The sequence below is a fragment of the Sphaeramia orbicularis genome, chromosome 3 (genome assembly GCF_902148855.1).
Source record: "Sphaeramia orbicularis chromosome 3, fSphaOr1.1, whole genome shotgun sequence".
NCBI classification, from domain to species: Eukaryota; Metazoa; Chordata; class Actinopteri; order Kurtiformes; family Apogonidae; genus Sphaeramia; species Sphaeramia orbicularis.
This window is the reverse complement of record NC_043959.1, coordinates 42276078-42298481: the sequence shown is the minus strand read 5'-3', so window position 1 is coordinate 42298481 and position 22404 is coordinate 42276078. Positions and strand designations below refer to the sequence as shown.

The following is a 22404-nucleotide window of genomic DNA, read 5'->3' as shown; positions in this document are numbered from 1 at the left end:
GTGAGGTGGGGAGGGCATATACAGTGGCGCATAGTGAAACATGGGGGAGGCGGGGTTGAGGGGCAGATAGAAGAGTTAAAGCTCTGTGCACTATAAAGAAAAAGTGTGAAGGGGAAATGATTAGTGGAGCGAGCACAGGGACTTAGAAAGAGTCAGGGAGCAACGGGAGGCCAAAGACACCACACACGTTCCTTTAAACATCCTCTAATCTCACCTAAGTCTAAGCTAAACATCTTACATACAAACTGAGAGAGAAACGGAAAGAGGAGCAAATGAAGAGCTTAAAAGTTGGTCTTCAACCTGCAACACAGGAGGAAGTGCTGAAAGAAAACTGAGGCACTCATGTCCAAAAACAAACATCATTTAATCTACTTGAAAGTGAAATGAAAGCTGTTTAAACAAACTGGCAGATTTGGAGGGGAGGGATTTATCATGGAGACTTATTGTTATTGTATAACTGGGGATCCTGAGGAGAGGATTACACACCATCTCAATAATTCTACAAAGACTTAAAGTGGCTACAGTAGCAGTAAGGCCCACCATTAGGAATGACACACTGGTGTTGTAGGTGGAAACCTGTTTAGACTTCCTTCACGTCTACAATGGCCACATAGCGAAAGCAGCACGTCAGCAGCACAGCAGCAGCAGCTGCAGTTCCTCGTCAGTGTCACATCAGATCTGTTCAGCCACAGTACTGCTGTGCTCACAAACCAATACACAATTAATAACGGAGTACCACTTGTAAATCACAAGAAAAATATCCTTTAAGTCTAAAAAACAGGTCAGTAAATGGCTGTACACAATAACTTCAGTTAGATGTGCTTGAGATGGATGACTCTATCAGATAGTGTGTTTTATATGAGCAACTTTCAGTCCAACAAAAATCTCAACATAAAGTGACTTACAAAAGTAACTAAACAGATTTGAAGAGGTGAAGAGTTTGTTAATCAAAAATGAGTCAGTCACAAGAAAAAAAGTGAGAGACCACAAGGACCTCCACAGTGTAATCCTAACATACAACTAGCCTTGGTATTATGTATTCTGCTCAAGATGTTCTTATGAAGTTAGATCTCAAGATTTAAGAAAACACTGTCCGCTGGCTCAGCTTTCTGTTGGCTTGTGTGATTGCTTGTGTCAGGTTGGGTCAGATTATGTTCTGTGTCTGATTCTGTTTCACTGGATGCTTTTCCACTCTCAATCTAATAGTCCTGTCTTGCACACATGTGTATGAGTATGTGGTGTTGCTTATCTGTGTGCCTCATATTTTTAGACAAGTGTGAATGTACATGCAATTCTGTAATTTCCTTCTTGTGGGTCTTTCTGGTTGTGTATGAATGTTGCTGCGCTTGTGAGTGGTTGCTTGTGTGTACATCTATGTGTGCATGTGTGCGCACAAGCCGGTACCTGTATCTGTTGCCAGACGGCTGTCTCCTGGCATTGCTGTTCCCCTGCAGTGTGTGTGTATGGTTGTTGACAGTGTGGACGGTAATGTGTGATAGATCGCACTTCAGGGACCCCATAATCACATCAGCCTAACCTAGTCTATCAGCTGGGCACAATGGGATACCCTTCACTCCTCCTTTAATCTGCTCCATCTAGTTCTTCACCACTTCTCTGTTCCCTCCTGCTTTCTTTCACTCTCTTTCAATGTTTCCTTCCAGTTTCCATTTATTTATTACAAACTCTACACCTTTAAATCTTTTTTGACAGTTTAATGTTATATTCATTTTCTAGTTTTAAGAAAATGTACTTTATTTTTTATCTCTAATGTTCATGTTTACCATGTAACTTATGTCAGTATCAGTACATTTCTTTCTTTCTTTCTTTCTTTCTTTCTTTCTTTCTTTCTCTTTCTTTCTTTCTCATAAGTTTGTCCCTCACCATATCATTAAAAATACAAAACCCTGGTCATGGTGAGTGAGCGCAATGAGAGTGACTGGTGCCAAGGTTAAGTAGCCTATCCTATAATAGGTATTGCTGTGTGCACATGTGTGTGAGTGTCTTGAAACAGACGTGTGGGGTCGAGGTTGCATAGCCGGCCCCAGGGCTCCCCGACAGCGCAGTGCACCCGGCAAATGGCCCTTAGCCTTGCTAGCGCCGCTAGCCCTACGATCCATCATACCATATGTTCTCAATGGGGAAGCTAACGCTAATGACTGATGAGTGGATGGAAAGGGGGCATATAAAGGGAGGGAGGGAGGGGGGAGAGTGGGATGAGAAAGAGAGGAAGAAAGGGTGGTAGGAGGAGAAAAAGGCCAAGACGCAGAGGAGTCCGGCAAGCAAGCTGAGGATAAATAAAAAAATACAGACAAAATTTTGAGAAAACAGAAGGAAAAGAAGACAAGATAAATAAAAGACATAAAAGAATGTTACAAGAAAGAGGAGGTGGGGAGCATATGCCCTCCTTGGGAGGGCTCCTCAAATGAAGAATGACCATATAGGCTGCTCAGTGGAGATGAAAGGAGGAACAAGTGAAAGAAATGAAAAAGAAACAGATGAGACCAACATGGTGTTGGCAAAAAATACTGATGAACTGAAAATATTCAAAAACCAACAACCAACCACATAGTACTTGAACAATACTTTGAAATCAGTCTTAGTCTTATTTGCATGTCTTAAAAACTGCATAAATGAAAACAGGAAACAAGAAAATAAGGTTTTAACATGTAAATATATGATATCAGTATGTGAAATAGTAGTACTTTTATTTAAAAAAAAATTTCAAAGTTTTAAAAAGTGTTTTTAGCTGACATATTTTACACTGACTTTTTTGTTAACCACTTCTTTTGTGTTAGAGGGGATCATTCTGTGTGAGTGTGTGTCTGTGGGTTTGTAGACGCTAATGGAGTACTATAGGCTTGCCCATATGGGGCCATTGTTTATGTGTGATGAATAGAGTCCACGTGTCTGTCTCTGGCACTCAACACTAACTGAACCCTGCCGAGGGCACCCTGTTGACTCTGTGTGTGTTTGTGTGGGTGAATGTAATATGTCTATATGTGTAAAAGTGTGTGTGTGAAGGAGAGGGAATGAGTGTGTATTTGTCCTGCTGTGTGCTTGGCAGTGCCCTCAATGGTGCCATCCCGAGTGTGTTTTATCATCATCTGCCATGACAAAGATGTCTAATGGCACACACACACACTCACATCAACACATACACACACCCACAGTCCCATCTGTGCCATGGTATCCGGGTGCTTTGGGACACTGCGGGAGAGAAGGAAAGGGAAACGACCCCACGTTCCTGCGCCATGTGTCTACCTCAGCCCCTCTTTGCTTTACTCTTCCCTCTTGTGTCCTATCTTTTGCCTCACTTTCTTCTTTTGTGTCCCTTTAAATGTAAGATAAAACAGTGACTAACTAAACAACCCTCAACTCTGTTCAGTGTCATATTCACTGTTGTTTAAACTGAGAGTCCTTCGTTATTTTACAGTTTTGGCAGTAGAGCGTTTCTCTCTTGAGAAAATACTTGTATCCATAAGCCATAGCAGCCAGTTTTGGGTAAGATTACTTTCTCAATAATGTCCGGTGGTAAGGGAAAATAAATCCCAAACATTCTTTATATTATAGTTACCACTCCGAGCACTGCATTGGCCATGTGATTTTTGCAGGTCACACCAGCGACCTGTCCAAAAGCTAAATGAAGGATGGAGGATGTGGGACAGAGGTTATCCTTCAACAACTGATAGAAATGTCTTTGTTTTCAGTTTATTTTTTGATCACTGTAAAAGCTGGGCCAGCCACAAAATGCCTTCAATTGCGAAGAAATATGAAGTTTATTTTAACTTAGTTTTATAAGGATTTTATTGCGTCATGATACCAATGTAAAACTTGTCACAAAATATAATATAAATACATAAAAATAAAAAAACAAACACACACACTGACAGGGAGCCCTCTGCTGCCAGGGAAACATGCACTCATACCAAACAACTCAAACTTCAGATATGTGCGTTTTAAGTTCTGTAAAATGACTACAAACTCTTTGGTGCTTTAATGACGGAATAAGCAGAAACGACATTAGTTAAAAGGTCAGGTGATACTCTTAATTTCTTTTAATTATTTATATGCTAGCTTAATGTTGATTTGTCAGTTGCTGCAGTTCCAAAAGCAGCTGCCTAAACATGTTTTATCTCAGAAAAAGTAATGTAGTAAAATAGCACAATACAATCTTTGATATATAATATTTTTTGAAGATGTAATAAATAAAGCATAAGAAATTAGCCTTCCTCAGTAAGTCTGTGATTCATGGCTCTTTTAATTACTAGTCATTGCCATTCTTTCAACACAACCATAGACTGATTTGTTTTTGCTGTACGTTTCTTTCACTCACCTGGAGTGTACGTATGCACTTCCCCTTCTCCACACCACCGCAGCAGACCAGTGAATGATCTACAACCTGGCCCCCACAGCACTGGACCCCCATAGCCATCATGGAGGCTCCCACTACAACAGAGCTGGCCTCCTTTCATGGAGTAGGAACCCCCCCACAGCAGCTGTCACCGAGGCCCACTGAGACCCGTCCCTGGGAGCGGTCAGGACAGCAGTATTCATCTAGAAGACAAAGACATAGGACACAAACACTTTTCATTTCTAGTCAATACAAATCAGTCAGTGTAACCTGGGGGGGCGGGGGGGGGGGGGTCATAGAAATCTAACACTCACTGGTTTTTACAGGGACATAGTATCTTCCACAGCACTGGTGATCAGGGAGAGCTGGGAGCAGAAGGCCTTCACAGCAGACAGGGTTAGAGGAGCTGTTCCAACTCAGGTACTGCCTTCACAGCAATGATGTTGTGGCTTCTTAGTGTACAACTGGCCACTGCAGCAAACCTTATTTATGTAAAAACAGATACAAAAGTTCAACTACAGATAACAGGATATGAAAAAAAAAAAGTGGTTAAAAACCCTAAAAAACATACAAATAAAACCCTTGGTTGATGAAATCATTAAAGGGACACTCTTTTAATCTTCCAATATACTATGTGATTTCAGGCTGTCCCAGATAAAAGATGACAAATGTGAAAAAATTGTGTTGACATTACATGGTTCAAAATGATCCTATGAGCTTTAAAGACGGCTGCTATCATAGTCCTGTGGCCAAAATTAGGATGAGCATTTCTTCATACAACTGCTGCTACAATTTAGTGCTATGGAGCAGCAAACGTCCATTTCATTTTCCTGAGCTACTTCCTCCTCCTCTTTTGACTGTTTTCCATGCACATATACACCAACTATGTAACACTCTGATTATAGCTTTGGCATCATTGTTTACCACTGCAACAGCCACGGACTGATGGTGAGGACGTTTTACTCTTTTATTCTGACAATTAACATTATTATCATCATAACTCTACATACTTCAAGCTTAATATAGATTGTGCCCAAGTAGTAAATTAAAACCATGTCACAATGTGGCTTGGAGTAAACTTGTAGGACTGCTGAATCTCATATTCTGTGAGCAATATTAAGTATGTTTACATCTAATACTTAGGCAGCTGTGTGTGTCTATATGAGCCTAAATATTGATATTTTTGTAGCACTGGGCGCTGTGGTAAATGTATGGCAGGCGGTTTCATTGTGCTGACTTGGCTAGCTTTCAATGACACAAGGATGGAAGTGAATGCAGATGACAAGTTAATCTGTTTAGAGAAATTAATCACCGAGGATGACCGTGCATCACACATACATGCAAGGCGCTCCTCAGAGGTGCAGAAAAGTGTGAATTATATTTGTCTGTGGGTCTCTGTGTGCTTCCTCTGTGTTGTGTGTGTCTCTCTGAGGTCTGGGGAGGATTAATATCCTGAGGGACTACACAGCAACAATATATGCTCTTCCTCTGATCGGCAGCCAAAACAAAGACCTGGACTTCTGTTGTTGTTTTACAAGTGGTGCAGGCCATTGTACCAGTTAATTATTTGGTTTGTTAACAACACATCATATTTCATTACATGTTGGAAGAAAAAGAGTGTGTTATTTTTCAAGCAATGCTCCGGCCCTTGTGAAAAGTGAAACTAGTCTGGGGTTAAATTATGCAGCTTTCCCCCGTGACAATAAAAAAATGAATGGGTTTGAACTGTAAAAGTTACTCTTTTCTTCAGCACAACAGTGTAAATGTAGTATTATCTTCATTCAGTTTGTGTGGGTTAAATGTATGACAAATGAAAAAACAAGAACTAGTCTTTTCCCATTAAAAATAAAAAAAGACAAATAATATATAAAAACACATGAGTAAAACATGACTAGATCATACTGACCTGAGTGTCAGGATGGAAGCAGGATGTCCCACACACAGCATGAGTGGCAGGACACTGCATGTAGGAACATCTGAACCTTACGGCCCCTGCACTTCCTGATTCCTCCTCCACAAACGATGTAACCCCTGCTGAACTGTTGGCACATGACCTCAAGGTCCGTCTTAAGACCTCGTAACCCAGCATGATCCCACTGGGTCTGTCTGGACGAGACCAGTCCAACCTCACCACCCTGAGAGACAGTGACCGAGAGGCCAAGGTGAAAGATGAGGGTATGGAGGCACTCAAAATCTGAACAGGGTAATAAAATGTCCTGAATCACACTCCTGTCACACCACTACACACACATACTTAAACACACATGCATCCATGAATGGTTAATACCCAACAAAGTTGAGCTACAATGTCATGGCCTCTGTATTTTTATACACTTCACACTATTGATTTTCCTCTTTTATCTCTGACACCTTTACCAGGGGAAAGACCTATGTAGTAACACACAGACTTACAACTTCCACAGTGTGCCAGACAGGAAATGAGCCACAAATCACCACTTCCACAATGACACCGAGATTTTAGATCAGCCTTGAAATCTTGCTTTAATGTTAAAGTTTAATGCTACTTACAGCTATGTGATTAGAATGAAATGATATAATGTGAATACATGTGTATATGTTTAAAGTGAATTTATACAACTCTACTCTGTTTTGGATGCTGAAAAATCTTTGCAATGCATTTGCACATTTTTGCTTTATGAATCCAAGTTTTTAATAATGACTGAAAGTAACTTTGTAGTTATGTTAAATGTCTTTATAAGATAAAGATGCTGATTATTTCAACAATGGCTGCACTCCTAAAGATACAGTCAAAATCAAAGGGGAAAAAAATGGTAGAATTTGAAAATATACTCCTTTTCTCTGCAGTTTTCTCCCATTGGTCCGAATCAAATGACAAAATATGAAGATGGATAATACGACCTCATGTCACACTGTTATGGAAAAATCAAGCCACTTTCCAAGGTTGTGTCAAGACAGGGAATAAAGGAGAATAATCACATCTAAGTCAAGTCTGATGGAATCTGATCAGTAATTTGTAGTTTTCAATTAAATATTCAACCCTGCTACCTGTCTGAAAACACCTGTGATTATAAAAATCTGTGCCAAGCAGTAGATGCATATGTGCTCTCCAATGAACTGAATTAAAATCTGCAGAAAGGAATGCTTAAAACTATCTAGCACAACAGCATTAAACATGTCAGATATGTTATTTACACTACTTATTCTGAAATTATGAGTGAAAAAACAAAAAAGAAGATCTATGCTTTACCTGGGGCTGATCACATGTGCCTGTGGTGTGGTGAAGTTGGCAGGTAGGTCCTCCACAGTAGTGGTCTGGGTAACATCACTCCTCACACATGCATACACAGTACACACCTCCACCTAAAATTTAAAAAACAAACAGCACAAAAGGCATAATGCATCCATCTCTGTGTTGTGTCTATGGGTCGACATCTGTTTTGATTTGCGAGTGTACCTGTACACTGTAGACAGTAAAAGGCAGTAGGTCTCCCAACAGGTAGGACCCTGAGCTGTTGTCCAAACTGTCCTGGAGATGGTCATTCATGTAGATGTTGTAGGCAGTAATGGCTCCATTGGCCAGAGTGGAGGTGACCAGAGCACACGTACCGTGCTGCTGTTAACCGGAACCACCTCTGGGGCTGACATCCCATCAGGCTCTGGTGTGTGGAGGGTAGGAGGGGGTTAGCATGTACAAAATGCATGATAAAGATGTTTAGAGTTAAAATGTAAGACATTTATCATCAGACAAAGTGAAACCAGCGACTATGACATATTAGCTTTTACACATACACAGCCTTATTATTGCAGTAAAGTAAGAGCGGACTTTGGAAACGCAGGGCATCTTCAGACTGCATTTATGTGATGACTGCTTGTACAGGGCTTGTAAATATTTTACACAAAAACCCCACCTCTAAACTTTAAAACACCCTAATAAACAATGCCACAGGAGCCATCATAGGCCAGACTTGTAAAGCACAAAAATATGGCTATATTTTACCAACACATTGTTGCTCTGAGGTCTCCTGTATGCTACGTTTGTAAACAGGCAAGTAAAGGAGTGTGAGTGAGCAGTGGAGCTATAATTCCTTCTAGTTAGTGAGAGAGGGAAACCACCTGTGTCTTTATGCGTGCACTACTGCATTGATAATGCTATCTAACAGCAAACGATGTGGAACAGTGGGCTAGGTTTCAGTGCATTGGTAGCAGATGAATTGGATTAACTTCTCTCAGCTGAATGCATTTTAACCAAGAAGAATAGATTTAATCTCTATAATCATCCCAACTCATACCTAGGAATAGTGAATTTTTCAAAGAGCTTCTCTCTCTACAATATGTGCAAAAATGCTCCTGTGGTGATCATAAACAAAATTATGAATTTTAGTGAATAACAATGAATAACAAAGGATAGTAAAGGATAATTAATGGAGACAAAATGTGAACTTGCCTTCATATATATTAACTACTTCAATGCTGAGACACTACTGAAGATGATTACATGCACCATCACCATGTTGTTGAGTCCAAAGTATATAGCTTAGGCCTATGTTATCTTTTCTTGACTTACGTGACTACACTGATCACCAATAACAGTAAGACCACTGACAGGATTGGTATAAGATGGATTATTTCATTACCATGGCAACTTTCACTGGGCGTACCTTGGAGCTAATGTGTTGGAAGCGGCAAAATGAGAAAAGTAAGGAGCACAGTGACTTGTCCAAGTCCGTATTGTAATGGGGATAACTGGGTCAGAGCATCTCCACAACTGCAGGTCTGTTGGGTGTTCCTGGTCTGCAGTGGTTAGTACCTACCAAAAAATGGACTAAGAAAGGACATCCAATCTCAGAACCCATAAGGACAGATAAATCTATGAAGGTCCACCTCTCTACTTCCAGGACTTCAGGGATCTGCAGCTAAAGTCTTGGTCCAGATACCACAGCACACCTTCAGAGGTCTGGTGGAGTCTAGGCCTCGAGTCAGAGCTGTTTGGTGAACTTACACAATATTAGACAAGTGGTAATAAGTTCTGCTCCAATACATGCTGGATTTGTTGAGATTCGGTAGGTACTACCCACTTTCACTTGACATTGGTAATGAACAACAAGATCTGGAGACGCTCTGATCCAATGAGTTGGACAGTATAATTTATCCCTTGTTAAAGCTGCTCCCTATTCTTGACCACTTTACTGTTTCTAACACATCAACGCTAATGTTCACTTACTGCTTAATATATTCCCACCCAGTGACAGGTACCATTGTCATCATATAATCAAACTTAATACCACTTTGCCTGTCAGTATATGGTCTATCAAATGTTGCAACAGATAGTATGAAGCTGGAACATGTGAATCACAGAATTAGAGATGACTCTTAAATGACGAAAAAACTGAGCTGAGCATTATAGAGAATGGAAAGAAAAGTTGTGATGGCACCTTGATAGTCTTTGTACTTCATATATGTAGCTTATGATAATAAAAGCTTGTGCCTGAAATAAGAACAAAATATCTCAAAAGAACTGGAGAATGAACGAGTTTGCTTCAAGTTAACAATGGAGATCAGGGTCACTCACACATGGCGGGAGAGAAGTGAAAGACAGAGGACAGAATAGGAAAGATTGTGTGAGGATAGGTGATCACACAGATTCTATTATTATAAGTGAAAACGCACTCAGCTAAGAGAAGTTAACCCAATTCATTTGCTGCCAATGCACTTACCTAAACCCAACCTACTGCTCTACATTTCATTTACTGCAGGATGTCATTATCAACGCAATACTGCACACTGAGGCTCTTTCATTTCCACGCACACACACATCAACACACACACATTTTGCTTGCCAATTAGTCCTGATGTTAGCATTGCCCTATAGATTGCAGGCCATGTTAGGGGTTGAGCTGCATTAGTTTAAATATATTTGGCCTTGGTGTGTGTATGTGTGTGTGTGCACTCTCATGGCTGTAAAATAATGAAATTACCTCCAGAGCCCTCTCAGTTAAACGAGCCGTGCTTTGCCTTTAGCACCTAATGATTTTCTAATGTTTTTAATGCACTTTTATTATACTGCTCAGATTAGAGAGAAAGTGAGAGGCCTTTGACATATGATTATACTGAGACAGAGTGAGACAGTGAGGATAGTGAGATGGTCACAGAGAAGAAGTGAGAACGCAATGGAAACAGGAAAGAAACAACAAAGTGTGTGGCCTCTGACATGTGCTTCTAGAGATAACCCTTAAATGATTAAAAAGACTGAGCTGAGAATTAGAAGGGGAAATGGAGAGAAAAGTTGTGACGACAGCTGAATGGCTTGTGCATTACATAGCTAAAGATAAAAGCTGACGCTGCCAAAAAAAGTAAAATATCAGTACATTTGCGGACAGATACTCATATTTCTCTTTTAACACTCTCTCCAAGGTCCAGATTTACATCCTGAAAAATGACTGAAATGCAGTTGTTCCTTTCACAATATGTATTTTACAGACAGACTCAAGGCTGAAAAAAGATGAAGTTCTCTACAGGCACATGAATCACCTATAGTATTAACTTTTTCACGCATAGTGGTCACTACAGTGGACAGCTATTCAAAGCTGTTTTTGTTGTTTTACTTTCATAACAACCAGTACAGTGGATGCTTATGCATCCTTCCATACACTGCAATTCACATCGTTACTGTAACATTCCTGTTCTTGATAAACCTGACCTGCAGTAAAAAATTTGAGTGTAAATCAATTGCTAATTGCTATTAGACTGTAATTTGCAGGGGTTTTTTTTAAACAAAAAGTAATTTTTTCTTTTGCATTTTATCTGAGTGAGTAATAACTAGTATTATCGTATGTTAAAATGTGAGAAAACAACAGATTAGCTCCATTAAAAACATTTTTATTTCATAGGTTTCACACCGTATATCAGTAAATGTTTCTTTGCTTCAAAATTAAACGCACTGGTGTCCAGCTGAGTGGACATTTTGTAACTATGAAAAACAGGTTCACAAAAAAATTTCAATCACATTGTTTTTTTCATGCCTAAAGAGAATAAAAACGCTCAGGAAAAAAAATCTTGATTACGGTTCTCATAATTCATGCATGAAAGGGTTATGCATTATAACTGCACCTTTCATTAGACATGACAACATGGATGTTTGCAGTTTTAAACTCACATGTTGAGCATAGCTTGATTGCATGACTGTGTTTGGTGTGGTACCAACAATCATTTTTAGAACACATATACCTCCATTTACACTTTCTATTGATTTCATGCCTCACTACATGAAGTGTTTAACATGTCCTGGCCAGCACAGTCACAGAGAAACCCATACATGACAGTTTCACATATGCATATGTTACTGATTATTCTATCAGAGTCAAATCATGTAATATGTTTAAAGGGAAAAATCACTATCTGAAATGTGACAGGACATAAAGGACATCAGTGGACAAAAAGGTTGAAAACTTCTGGCATTATATTATCCAACCTGTTTTATCTATATCTAAAAGACAAAACTTAATTTGTCAGATAAATGCAGTAGAATAAAATGCAATACTCCTCTCTGTGATACAGTGCAATGGAAATATAAAGAACAAGTACGAGTACCTAAATAGTTGCACAAATATGGACATACCTCCATCCTCCGTGTTGATGGTAACTGTTGTCTTTGTTGTATTATGGGCTCCGTTAGAGACCTGTAATGACACCCTGTATGTTGTGCTGGGCCAAAGGTCAGTTATCACAGCGGAGGTGATATTTGGGGAAAAGATGAACATTTCATTTGAGCGGAGAGAGTCTATTGTGAGGAAATAAGACTCCACTTCTCCTTGCAGGTCCTGCAAAGCTGAAAGAAGATAGAAAAAAGCAGTAAACATGAAATTTGTTTTATAATCAGCTGATCAGTCCTCATGGAGCATGTCCATGAAAGTATGTCTCTTTAAAGTGTACCCATCTGTCAATGTGGGAAAACCCTTTAATAACAGACCATTTCTAGGTCTAGGTGTGTTTCAGTGTTCAGTGTGAGTTAAGAGGTAAGGGTAATCTTACAGGGCTGTGTCCAGTTGACCTGTACAGCAGTGTGATTGATAGCGTGAGCAGACAGAGACGGAGGGCGGTGGGGAATCCCTGCCATGGTGGCCGCTGTAACAATCTCTCCTGAGGTGTAGCCACATCATATGAACCACTAACTGGTACTCGTAACGGGTGAATCTGTAGAGGGAGCACACATTTGATGAAAAGAAGACAATATTTTACCTTTTTTATACTTTCCTTGAAGGGCAATAGTCATCTGTCAGTGACTCTGAATAAAAAGTTATGTTAGTTTCACCTATTAAAGAGCTGAAACAACAATAAACAGTTATAAACACGCTCAAGCTAAAAGCCACCAATCAATCTGCTAATCATAGAAATAATAACAATAAGAAACAGGTACGGTAATAATGTCCACAACTGAAAAACAGAGGGGGAATAATTTCACTCATGTCTCAGTTTGTTTAATGTAAAGTCATTCTATTAGTTTGGCTAAGCAATACTAATTATTTTCTTATAAAGTTTGTAGGACAACCATAAAGCAAATCCAGTAAAGTAAAAGTGTTGACGTGTTCAAAAGTTTGTCAGTTTAATACTCGAATTAAGCACAGTAGAAACAGAAACCCAAAAAGAGTACACCCAGAGCCGTTAGCAAGCATAGAGGGAAAAAAAAATCTGCTTCCACCAAGTGCCAAACTGAGATTAGGGGACGCTGTGTGAAAAACAATTTAATTCTTTGGGATATTTGCTAATGTATCTTTGAGCGGTATTAAAAGATCGGCATCAGCGGCAGCTCGCCGATCGGCTCTGCACACACGTTTGCTGCAGTGCCGGCGTTTGCTCTAGAGCTCATTTCAGTAATCTCACCTGCTTAGGCCTTATCTTGGTAGAACAATTTGGTGCCGGAGTAAACATGAAGCCAGTGATGGAGATCTTCAGAGGGGGGAGGGAATGTGGCTGTTAGTGTGGGGACTGCAGTGATGGCCAGCGGCTGGTGGGTTTTACGTCTGAGCAACTTGTATCTGAGGGGAAATTTGAATAAAAGAAAAGACACATGCTCAGAGTTGAATGTTGAGGAATGTATTAAGACACGTAGGCACAAATGGGTAAATATGAGCGCTTATATACATGAAAACACACACATCCATGCACACAAATCCATGCTTAAGCGTACATACACACTCTTACACACAATTTCCTACTGACTCTTTTGCTTATCACTAATTTCCTCCTCTTCTGCTGTTTTCATCAATCTCTATTCTTTTGCGTTCACTATATCTCATCCCCTCCCTACGCCCCTCCCTCTGTTGTTTTTTTTCTGCAGGGTTTGTGTTTTCCTCTCCCCACAGTGATGCTAATTTCTGCTGTAATCAGAAGAGAAGGGCTTAATGCCGCCTTTTAAACCAACCCACTTAGACAAACACACAGAGCTGAGCAGAGCAGAACAGAGAGACGGGCTCATGCATTTTAATCGTCTGCCAGGAAAATGGACCTTTATTTTAAGCCTAATCGCTGAGAGAGTAGAACAGGACAGAACAAAACGGACCACAATGTGCATTAGGACTGAAAAAACGCAGATTAAAAAATGCACAACACTTAGCTCATTACCAGGGCACTCATGTTAGCAGCTTGTTAATGTGTTTCTATCTGCTTGTTTGGTTAAGTTTTTCACCAGCAAACAGATCATCATGCAGATTTCAGTTCTTAGGCTGTCTGTTTCTAAACTAATGAATAAAAACTCACTAGAGTGTCAGAGCATACTCAGTCATGGTAGTTAAACAGATTGATCCAAGCTCATGGGAGTTTTTATGTTTGTATTGTGGATGTTTATCGTTTTGTACATCTTCTTTTGGTTTCAACTTGTTCATCACCAAGCATCAAAATATTTAATAGTTTAACAACCATTTAGCTGTGGGTATTTTAAAAGCAGTTGTGCATGTTAGAAAAATACAACTATTTCTACTTAACTTTATATGACATATGGTCTAATGGGGCATGGAAAAATTAGTTTCCCCAATGTCGCTGACATATACTATTTGTTGTTATCTGGAACATTTCATTGCATCAGTTTAATGGGAAAAAGAAACTTCAGAACTTGTTTTAGTAAATTTTTTCATATTATACACATAACCAATAGAGAGTCTCACCCCGCCCAGGTGTGCCCCATGGGACCTTATTACAGTAACAAAATCATATTATGGTCAACAGCAAGAGGACAAATATTTTTTTCAGGCTGTTTATATTATGCAATCAAATAAAAAGATAATTTTACAAGTCAAGAAAGTCGTAGTTGTAAACCTGTTGAACTCCCTGGGCACTTATATGGCAAGCCAACTGCTCCTATTATGCAGTGTGATGCATGATGATAGTGATGGGTTGTGATGAGATGATAGTGATAGTGATGGGTAACGGCAGAAGACAAATTTCTATGCATGTGGACATTTATGTGTGTGAACCTACTGACAAAATAAAGATTCTTAATTCTTAAAGATTCTTAATTCTTATTCAGGCTGTGAAAACACATAAATACACAGACATAACGTCATCGTAACTGTCATAGCTTTTAAAGATGTCTGCAGCCTCAACATGAGCAGACTTGTACTGATTTCCACCTCTCTTAAAGCCTCTTCAAATAGCTTCTGAAGAACCCATTCATGTAATGGCAGTTTTAGTTTTGGTGACATGTATCACATGCAGTCCACCGAGCCATTTCACATATAAGCATCTTACTTTATTGTCTTTATAACAAATTGCATTCTTAACTCTTATCTTAATTATCTTTAATTTCCAGACATCTTATGGGTAAATGGTGGCACAAGTCAAAAGATGGAAAAAAAATATCTTGCCATTGACATTGTTTTCTGAAGTTAGATCAATGGGGCTCAACAGAAGGGGCGGGGCTTTTGCTCTGTATATCCTTCACTTAGAGGTGCTTTGTGTAGGATTTAGTGGCATTAGTGGTGAGGTTGCAGATTTCAGCTGAATCCGCAGATTTCAAACAGGCACGAGGCTGAACTACAGTCACAGAGCTACGATAACAGGTGATAATACGCTAATGAAGTACAGTTATCAATAGTGTACCGTATTTTCCCGTAAATCTTACACAGTAGACCGTGGACTTTTGGTAGGTTATTATTGCCCCTGTTGTTCAAAACAGACATTGTTTCTGTGTTATTCAGAATTTTACTGATATTAGGTCCATTGGGGCCTGCTTGGTGGTTCCCAGGATACAGCCAAAAAGGACTCACTGACCCGGCACTACTGTCAGTGGTGCAAGGTCTTGGGCCTTGTGGGTAAGTGGTAGCTGCAGTTGGAAAGGCTTTCGGTGCATCCTCCAACATATCCATCCCCCTTTGAAACAGGCCAGTACAGTGTACTGTAGTTTGTATATGGAGTGAGGTCTGTTACTGTGATGTTGAGCTCTGAAGTGTTGCCACTGTCATGGAAAATGCGAGGTTCTGGGAAGCGGATCTTCATAGCCATGGATTTCTCCATTGGGAATAAGAGGGGGAGACCATGTGACCTGAAACAAAAGCGTTAGACGTTTTAGATTTAGGATATTTCACTGAAATATAGTAATTAGATAGACTTTGTGGGAAACAAAGAAAAACTATACTTTGCTTAATCCTTTCTAACTGCCTATCATTATCCCAGAGGAGCCATCTCATTGGTTGGTGAGGCATTTTAAATGTTCTTGGCATGCTAAGGACGGCCAAAAGCTTTTAGATGGATGAACTACAGGAAGTCATGGGATAGTGTGTGTGTGTGTGTGTGTGTGTGAGAATGAGTGAGTGAGTAGAGAGAGACAGAGTGTATGTAAACCTTGCAGTTTGCAAATGAATATCTGCATTAAAGTGTTAATGCATGTGTGGTCAGGTTTAAGTATTACCACTGGTATCATATAGGTCGACTGCGGGTGCATACTTTGACACCAGGATATGTGAATGTACATTTTAGAATGGTCACATACGTAGTTGTGTGGTTGTGTGTGCACTCAACTCTCTTGTGGTGAAAGATAACCTGACTTTGACTCGAGCAGCGAGGATTCCTTTCATCGAATTTAAAATAGGGTGTACGCACACACACTAACGCGCGCACATGCACAAACACTATGCTAAAATAATGAAAGCTGCTGGTATGGAATTGCTGCATGCAAAAACAAAGCTTGCTGTCATTGAGCACTGCATTTGATTTGGAAACTGTTCAGTCTGTCAGCATTTCAGAATAGATGAAGGAAACTGGCACACACACAAGTAACAGTGCCCACACATATACACAAACAACACAACAATACACACCTCTTGAAATGTGTGGCATATTACACACAAACATTTACTAATACATCCACACATATACACAAAACAAACACTTTGATTCAAAAACTGCACACACACCTGTGTTACTAAAAATGTGTGCTTAACACCTACAAACTGTCATGTACATACAGATCAGTTCAGGCCTCGTTGGGACTTATGAGTATAGGTATTAAGTGGTCAGTGTTGATGAGAGTATTATGAATGAATGTCAAGAATAATTATTTTCCATATAACCTTGATATTCATTTAACAAGTGACACTGTGAGGTGATACAGGACACACACGCACAGTCTGAGCCACACACCACAATACATATGGGAAGGGTCATGTTGAGTTAGGTAGCTCATTTCCCCAAGTGCGTGTTGGGTGTGCTTTGTGGTGGAAGTCATTTACAGATTGAATAGCTTGATGTAATCTGGAGATGGTGAAGACAGCAGAGACCCTGGGTTGACACAGAGCATTGGGGCTAAGGCCAGTACAGTACGCTTGTATGTGTGTGTATGAGTGACAGAGACAGTGGTTTAAGTTTAGAGTAAGAGAGAATAGGTGTGTGTAAGGACACAATATGCTGTATATTCTTGTCTTTAAACAGAAAAAAACTATAAGGCACTGAATACTGGCCAAACTCTGCGATACGTCAGCACCTTCAGTCACATTTATGCTTACATACAAATTCACAGGACTTTGGCTGTGGATTTCACATTCTTTTTAGTCTTTTGGTCATGATTTGTGGGTAACCAACTATTAGACTTGCTACATCTTACTTTGTAAAATAATAGATGTTGGCAAACATTTGAGGATTGGTGTGAATATTAGTGTTGTATAACATAGAATGTCTTAAAAAATCTGACAATTTTTCTGGCATTAGTTAAAGTAATCAGGCAAAAGTCACAGTAAAACCATTATGAAGACGGCAAGTCATATTATATATATATATATGTTTTGGGAAGATGAACAATTTTTTCAAGGTTTGTTGAATAAAATTTCATCTGGTCATCTGATCTGATCCCTGCAAAACGAAGATGACTGACGTTGTGCTCAAGCAGACATTCAATAACTTTTTTAAACTGAACTGGAAGTGTCAATTACTGTACATACTACTCTTATCCTTAACATTAACAAGTACTGTCCAATAAAGTAGCCAAAATAAAAACAGAAAACATATACTGTAAGAGAAAAATGCAAGGCCTTATTAATGCATAGGAAATATACTCTTAAAAAGAGGATAAATTGCTTAGACAAGCTGAAAGCTACTCAAAATCTTCTCTGTTGTCAAGGTCAGTTGGTAACCAGGAAACAGCCTGCCTGCCTGTCCAATTAGCAACAACCAGGAAGGGACACTTTCCCTCTCGGACCTGTGACCCCTAAAGCTGTGCCGCTGCATAGATGACAGGGGCGGTTCTGAAATGATGACAGCATTAGCATTTTTCTGCAGTTAGCATTAGTGCAGGGCTGTGAGTGCATGTGAATGTGAGTGCATGCATACAATATTGTTTCTGTGGCTTTCATTGATGGGCCTTCATGTAGGATTAGCTTAATTCTGGCCCCTCCTTCAAAATGGCCGACAGGAAGGAAGCTGCCTTAGACAGGGTCACAGCCCCTCCCATTTTCTGAAGGGGACCTTGAGTTGAAATGTATTTCTTTCTCATTAAATCCCAAGAAAGGAAAGACAGAGGGATCAGTTTGACATTGCTTTGTCTTTTCTAACACTGTCAAACTGAGTGACTGGAGAGTTTTCCATGAAGTTTTATTGTATTTTGCACTTAAATCACTTCTTTAACTTAAATGAGCTGATTCTGAGATACTCTAACACGTATTGGATGTATCTATGTAGTACTATCAATCATTGACTCAGGAGTATTTGTAAAAGAACAAGTGAAAACACAGGGTCATTACCTGGAGGGATTCAGGCCCTAAGACAGACACTCTCGGTGGACTGAGACCAGCAGGACGAGAAGGTCTGGTTGTGATATTGACCCATGGCCCTGCAAGATTGCAACAAAAGGGGCCATTTTAAGCGTGAGTCCTTAATGGTAACAAAATACTAAAAATATAATGAAAAAAAATTTAAAAGTTAAATAAAAAAGTTGGCTGACCTGAGGTGATGCCTGCTTGGTTATGAAGCACAAGCCGATACTGATAGTTGGTCCAGGGACTGAGAGCAGATGAGGAGTCCAGGAATGAAAGAGGGGAGGGGTCTGGTAGAAGATGTCCTACTGTGGAAACTTGTTGGGTCCCAGAAACTCTTCGCTCTATAACCCATCTGTGCCACGTACAAGAGTTGGCAACACAAGTCATTTAAATACAGTTAAATCTAAGAGAGCTTGAGGAGTTTGTGATTATTGCTCACCGTTCCAGAGGTCCATTGCTCCACTCCGGTGCACCCCAGGACAGAAGAACAGAGGTGGGGGTGTCAGAGTAAAGATGAGGTGCTGGAACACCCTCAGGGGGGGCTGGGAGGGTACGGAAGCTCGAAGACATCTCAGACACTGAACAACCCACACTGGTGCATGTTTCAATCTACAAAATGGAAAACAGTTTTTTTTTTAATACTTTATTTTAAATTATTACAAGAAAAACAAACAAAAAAGGAACATTTGAAAAACAGACAGACAGGGTCATCATATCAGGAAGTTTGCCAGTATGTAAGGTTAAACTTGCATTACAGTGGTAAAAAACATATATAAATAGAAAATGAGATGCGTTCTATCAGAGTGTACAAGACCATGTTTCTTTCAAGCCTTTTCTGGGAGTCCTTAATGGTCAATTAAGTTCATAATAAATTAATTAATTGAGATAAATAAATAAATAAGATAAAGAACAACAAAAACATCAACATTGCTCCAGGTTGTAGTATGACATCCAGTTTTTCCAATATTCTTCTCCTATTTTAGAGGCGCATCTTAGAGAAAATGTCAATTGTTCCATACTATGAATTTCCTGATTTTTTTTTTTCATTCAATGATTGTTGGAGGTTGTTTTTTTAAGCCATTTATTAGTTATTGCTTTTTTTACTACCAGCTAGTAATATTTGCAATAAATATCTCCCCTTTCTTGAGCCCACCTGGTATATTTCCTAAATATATAACATCAGTAGTAAAGTTGGTCTTTGTTCTGATCATGGATCTGACTGAAGTCAAAACATCCATCCAGTAAGAGGAGATAACAGGACAATTCCAGAATATGTGGAAATAACCTCCAGAGTTATCAGGAAAACAGTTTTTAACACTATATGATATGTGACTAGTTATGGTGTAAGGCTGATACTTTTCATTTATCAATAAATCAATACAATAAATGCACATGGAGTAGCTTAATTAGATCACATACCAAAATTGGTCAACAGTCTTTATGGCATTTTCATGTACAAAGAAAAAATAACTACTAGATATCCAGCAAGAAAACATTAATTATTTTATAGCTTTTGGTATTATATATTGTATGTTCTAGGGATGTATGGATATATTTGATAATATTCACCTTGCTGACTGCTGTAGCTCTTGCACTAAATAAATTGATATTCACAGATGGCAGTGGCTGATGTTTGTTTCTTATATTAGATATTGTTTCAGAACATTGTATGATCAAACATAGTATGTTAAAGGCCTGGAAGCTTGTGAAACAGTTTAGTTTGTTTTGTTTTCCTGGCACAAAAGGGTGAATAAATAACAACCAAAATGCAGCAAACAAGTAAATAATAACTATCAACTTCTGCTGGCTGCCAAATACTTATTTTTAATAGTCGGGAACAGCCCATAATTGCAATCCTGATAAATTCATTACTGAAGTAGAACAAGAAAGGAAAATAGATTCATATGTCTGGGCATAATTAATGAATATTATTGTACAGTGCACTGCTGAACAAACTAATATACGATACCTGAAGGCTGTAGGTTGTGTATGGTCGGAGGTTGAGGAAGGTGTAACTGGTGGTGTTCCCTGGAACAGTGACTGACAGGGGAAATGGGGCTGTGCTGAGACTGTGGCTGACATTCAGGTTAGTACTGGAGATAGTACTTGGCTCATTGTGGTGGACTGAAGGGGAACCAGGGTCTTGGCGTGTGCTCACTGTAGTGGACTCAATCTTGTTTTCCATCGAAACACCAGGTCTGGAGCTGGAGAAAGGCTTTGGGAGGAGGTTTGAACTAGTGACTGATGTTTCACTGAAGTTTGAGCCTGTAGTGGTCAGTTTAAAGGTTGGCCTGAAGTTTTGGCCTGTGTTGAGATACCCACTTTCAGTGCTGGACAGTGGACTTGTGTTAAGACCAGTGTGGGAGTTAATGGGTGTGATGGAGCTCAAGACTGAACTAGAACTGGAACCTGGAACTGAGCTGTTGTAAATGCGGAGGGTATAATTGACAATAATGCCATTTGAGTGGAAGGGAGGAGTCCAGGTCACTGTTGCACTTCGAGGATGAAGTCCTGGAACAACTGGGGTATCGACTGGTCCTGGAACTGAGAGGGAGGTTAGAAGAATAGGGAAAAGAGTTACAGGAGGAGGACAAGAAACCTAAAAGATAAATATACAAAAGTATTTTTGCACATCTGCCGATTTGACAGAGACACAGATAAAGGGGGAGGGGGCTTCTTTTTTCTTTTTTGCACAGCTAATGACATTAGAAGGACACAAACTGATTTTACCATTGCTATCCAAGGGATTAGTAAATCTCTTCCTCTCATTTTCTCCCCCTGAGTGTGAATCTCTGTGTTTTTCAGCAGGGAATTCAGGAGGTGTAGAGTAGGCAAGACTCAACTGCTGTGAACTTTTCATTGGGTTTTGGCAAAAATCCCTACACCAACACACACATCTGCACCCACATGCAAGAAAACACTTTGATACAACCAAGTTTTAGTAAATACAAGGAAGAAAAAATAAACTAAGATATTGTGATTGATTGATTGCGAGGGACTGCATGTTTAATTACATGTTTAATTGGATGTTTGTCATTTGCTCAGTGGTAGACATTGTATATGGTGATTAGACTCATTGCAAATGTGTCTGTGGCATCTTCTTGCAACTAATTTTTGGATTCAGGCTGACTGTGTTTTCATGCTCACTCTTAAATTCTCACATCCACAATGCAAAATGATCCTTACATGTACATTTCAAAGGCCGCAGTAGCACACATATACTCACAGCCGACACATGTGCACGCATGGGCAAGAACCTGCACATGACTAGACTCTCCATGGTAGCTCATTTAAAGGTAATGCCCCCTCTGCCCTCCTCCCCCACCATTTAAATCCCACTGTACTGCTCTATAATGGACACACACAGATGCATGTCCATATACATAGACACACACTTTTTCCTAACTCATACACACACATGCCCACACCCACAGTGATGCAGTATAGCGGTAATGGTGCTGTGTGAAGGGCAAGCAGATCAAGGTGACTGAGCGGACTGAGGGAGCGTGCTGCGTCGCTAAGTGCTACCGCTAACCGCTAACGGCTTTCCCAGATGGCAGAGTGTGTGCGTAAGTGTGTGTGTGTGCGTAAGAGAGACTGAGAGAGAGAGACTGGAGGAAGATGAGCAGTTGAGAGTACGCCTGCTTGACTACATGAGATAAAGTGTGCAAACATGTAAATGTATGTCAGCTTGCATGCACATGAGACAGTGTGAGGGTGTGTGTGTTGTATGTTGGTTTGCAGACAACCTCATAAATGCTCTTCTTAGACTCATATTCATTATTTGTCCTGGATCAGTGGACGCAACATCATATCATAGTTTTACTGAGAGTG

The 22404-nt window shown here is 39.8% G+C and overlaps 1 protein-coding gene across 1 annotated transcript in view; it reads right to left on the bottom strand.

Annotated features, from left to right (window-relative positions):
* ush2a (Usher syndrome 2A (autosomal recessive, mild)) overlaps positions 1-22404 on the bottom strand; it is a 229409-nt gene that overhangs the window by 77590 nt on the left and 129415 nt on the right. The window contains 20 exon segments of the mRNA XM_030161277.1: positions 2069-2091; positions 4353-4423; positions 4425-4480; positions 4483-4554; positions 4666-4776; positions 4779-4833; positions 6258-6486; positions 7581-7693; positions 7788-7912; positions 7915-7989; positions 11949-12158; positions 12362-12483; positions 12485-12534; positions 13221-13365; positions 15531-15814; positions 15816-15866; positions 18556-18644; positions 18756-18922; positions 19010-19179; positions 20540-21114. Coding sequence (XP_030017137.1) covers positions 2069-2091; positions 4353-4423; positions 4425-4480; positions 4483-4554; positions 4666-4776; positions 4779-4833; positions 6258-6486; positions 7581-7693; positions 7788-7912; positions 7915-7989; positions 11949-12158; positions 12362-12483; positions 12485-12534; positions 13221-13365; positions 15531-15814; positions 15816-15866; positions 18556-18644; positions 18756-18922; positions 19010-19179; positions 20540-21114 — 2793 coding nt within the window.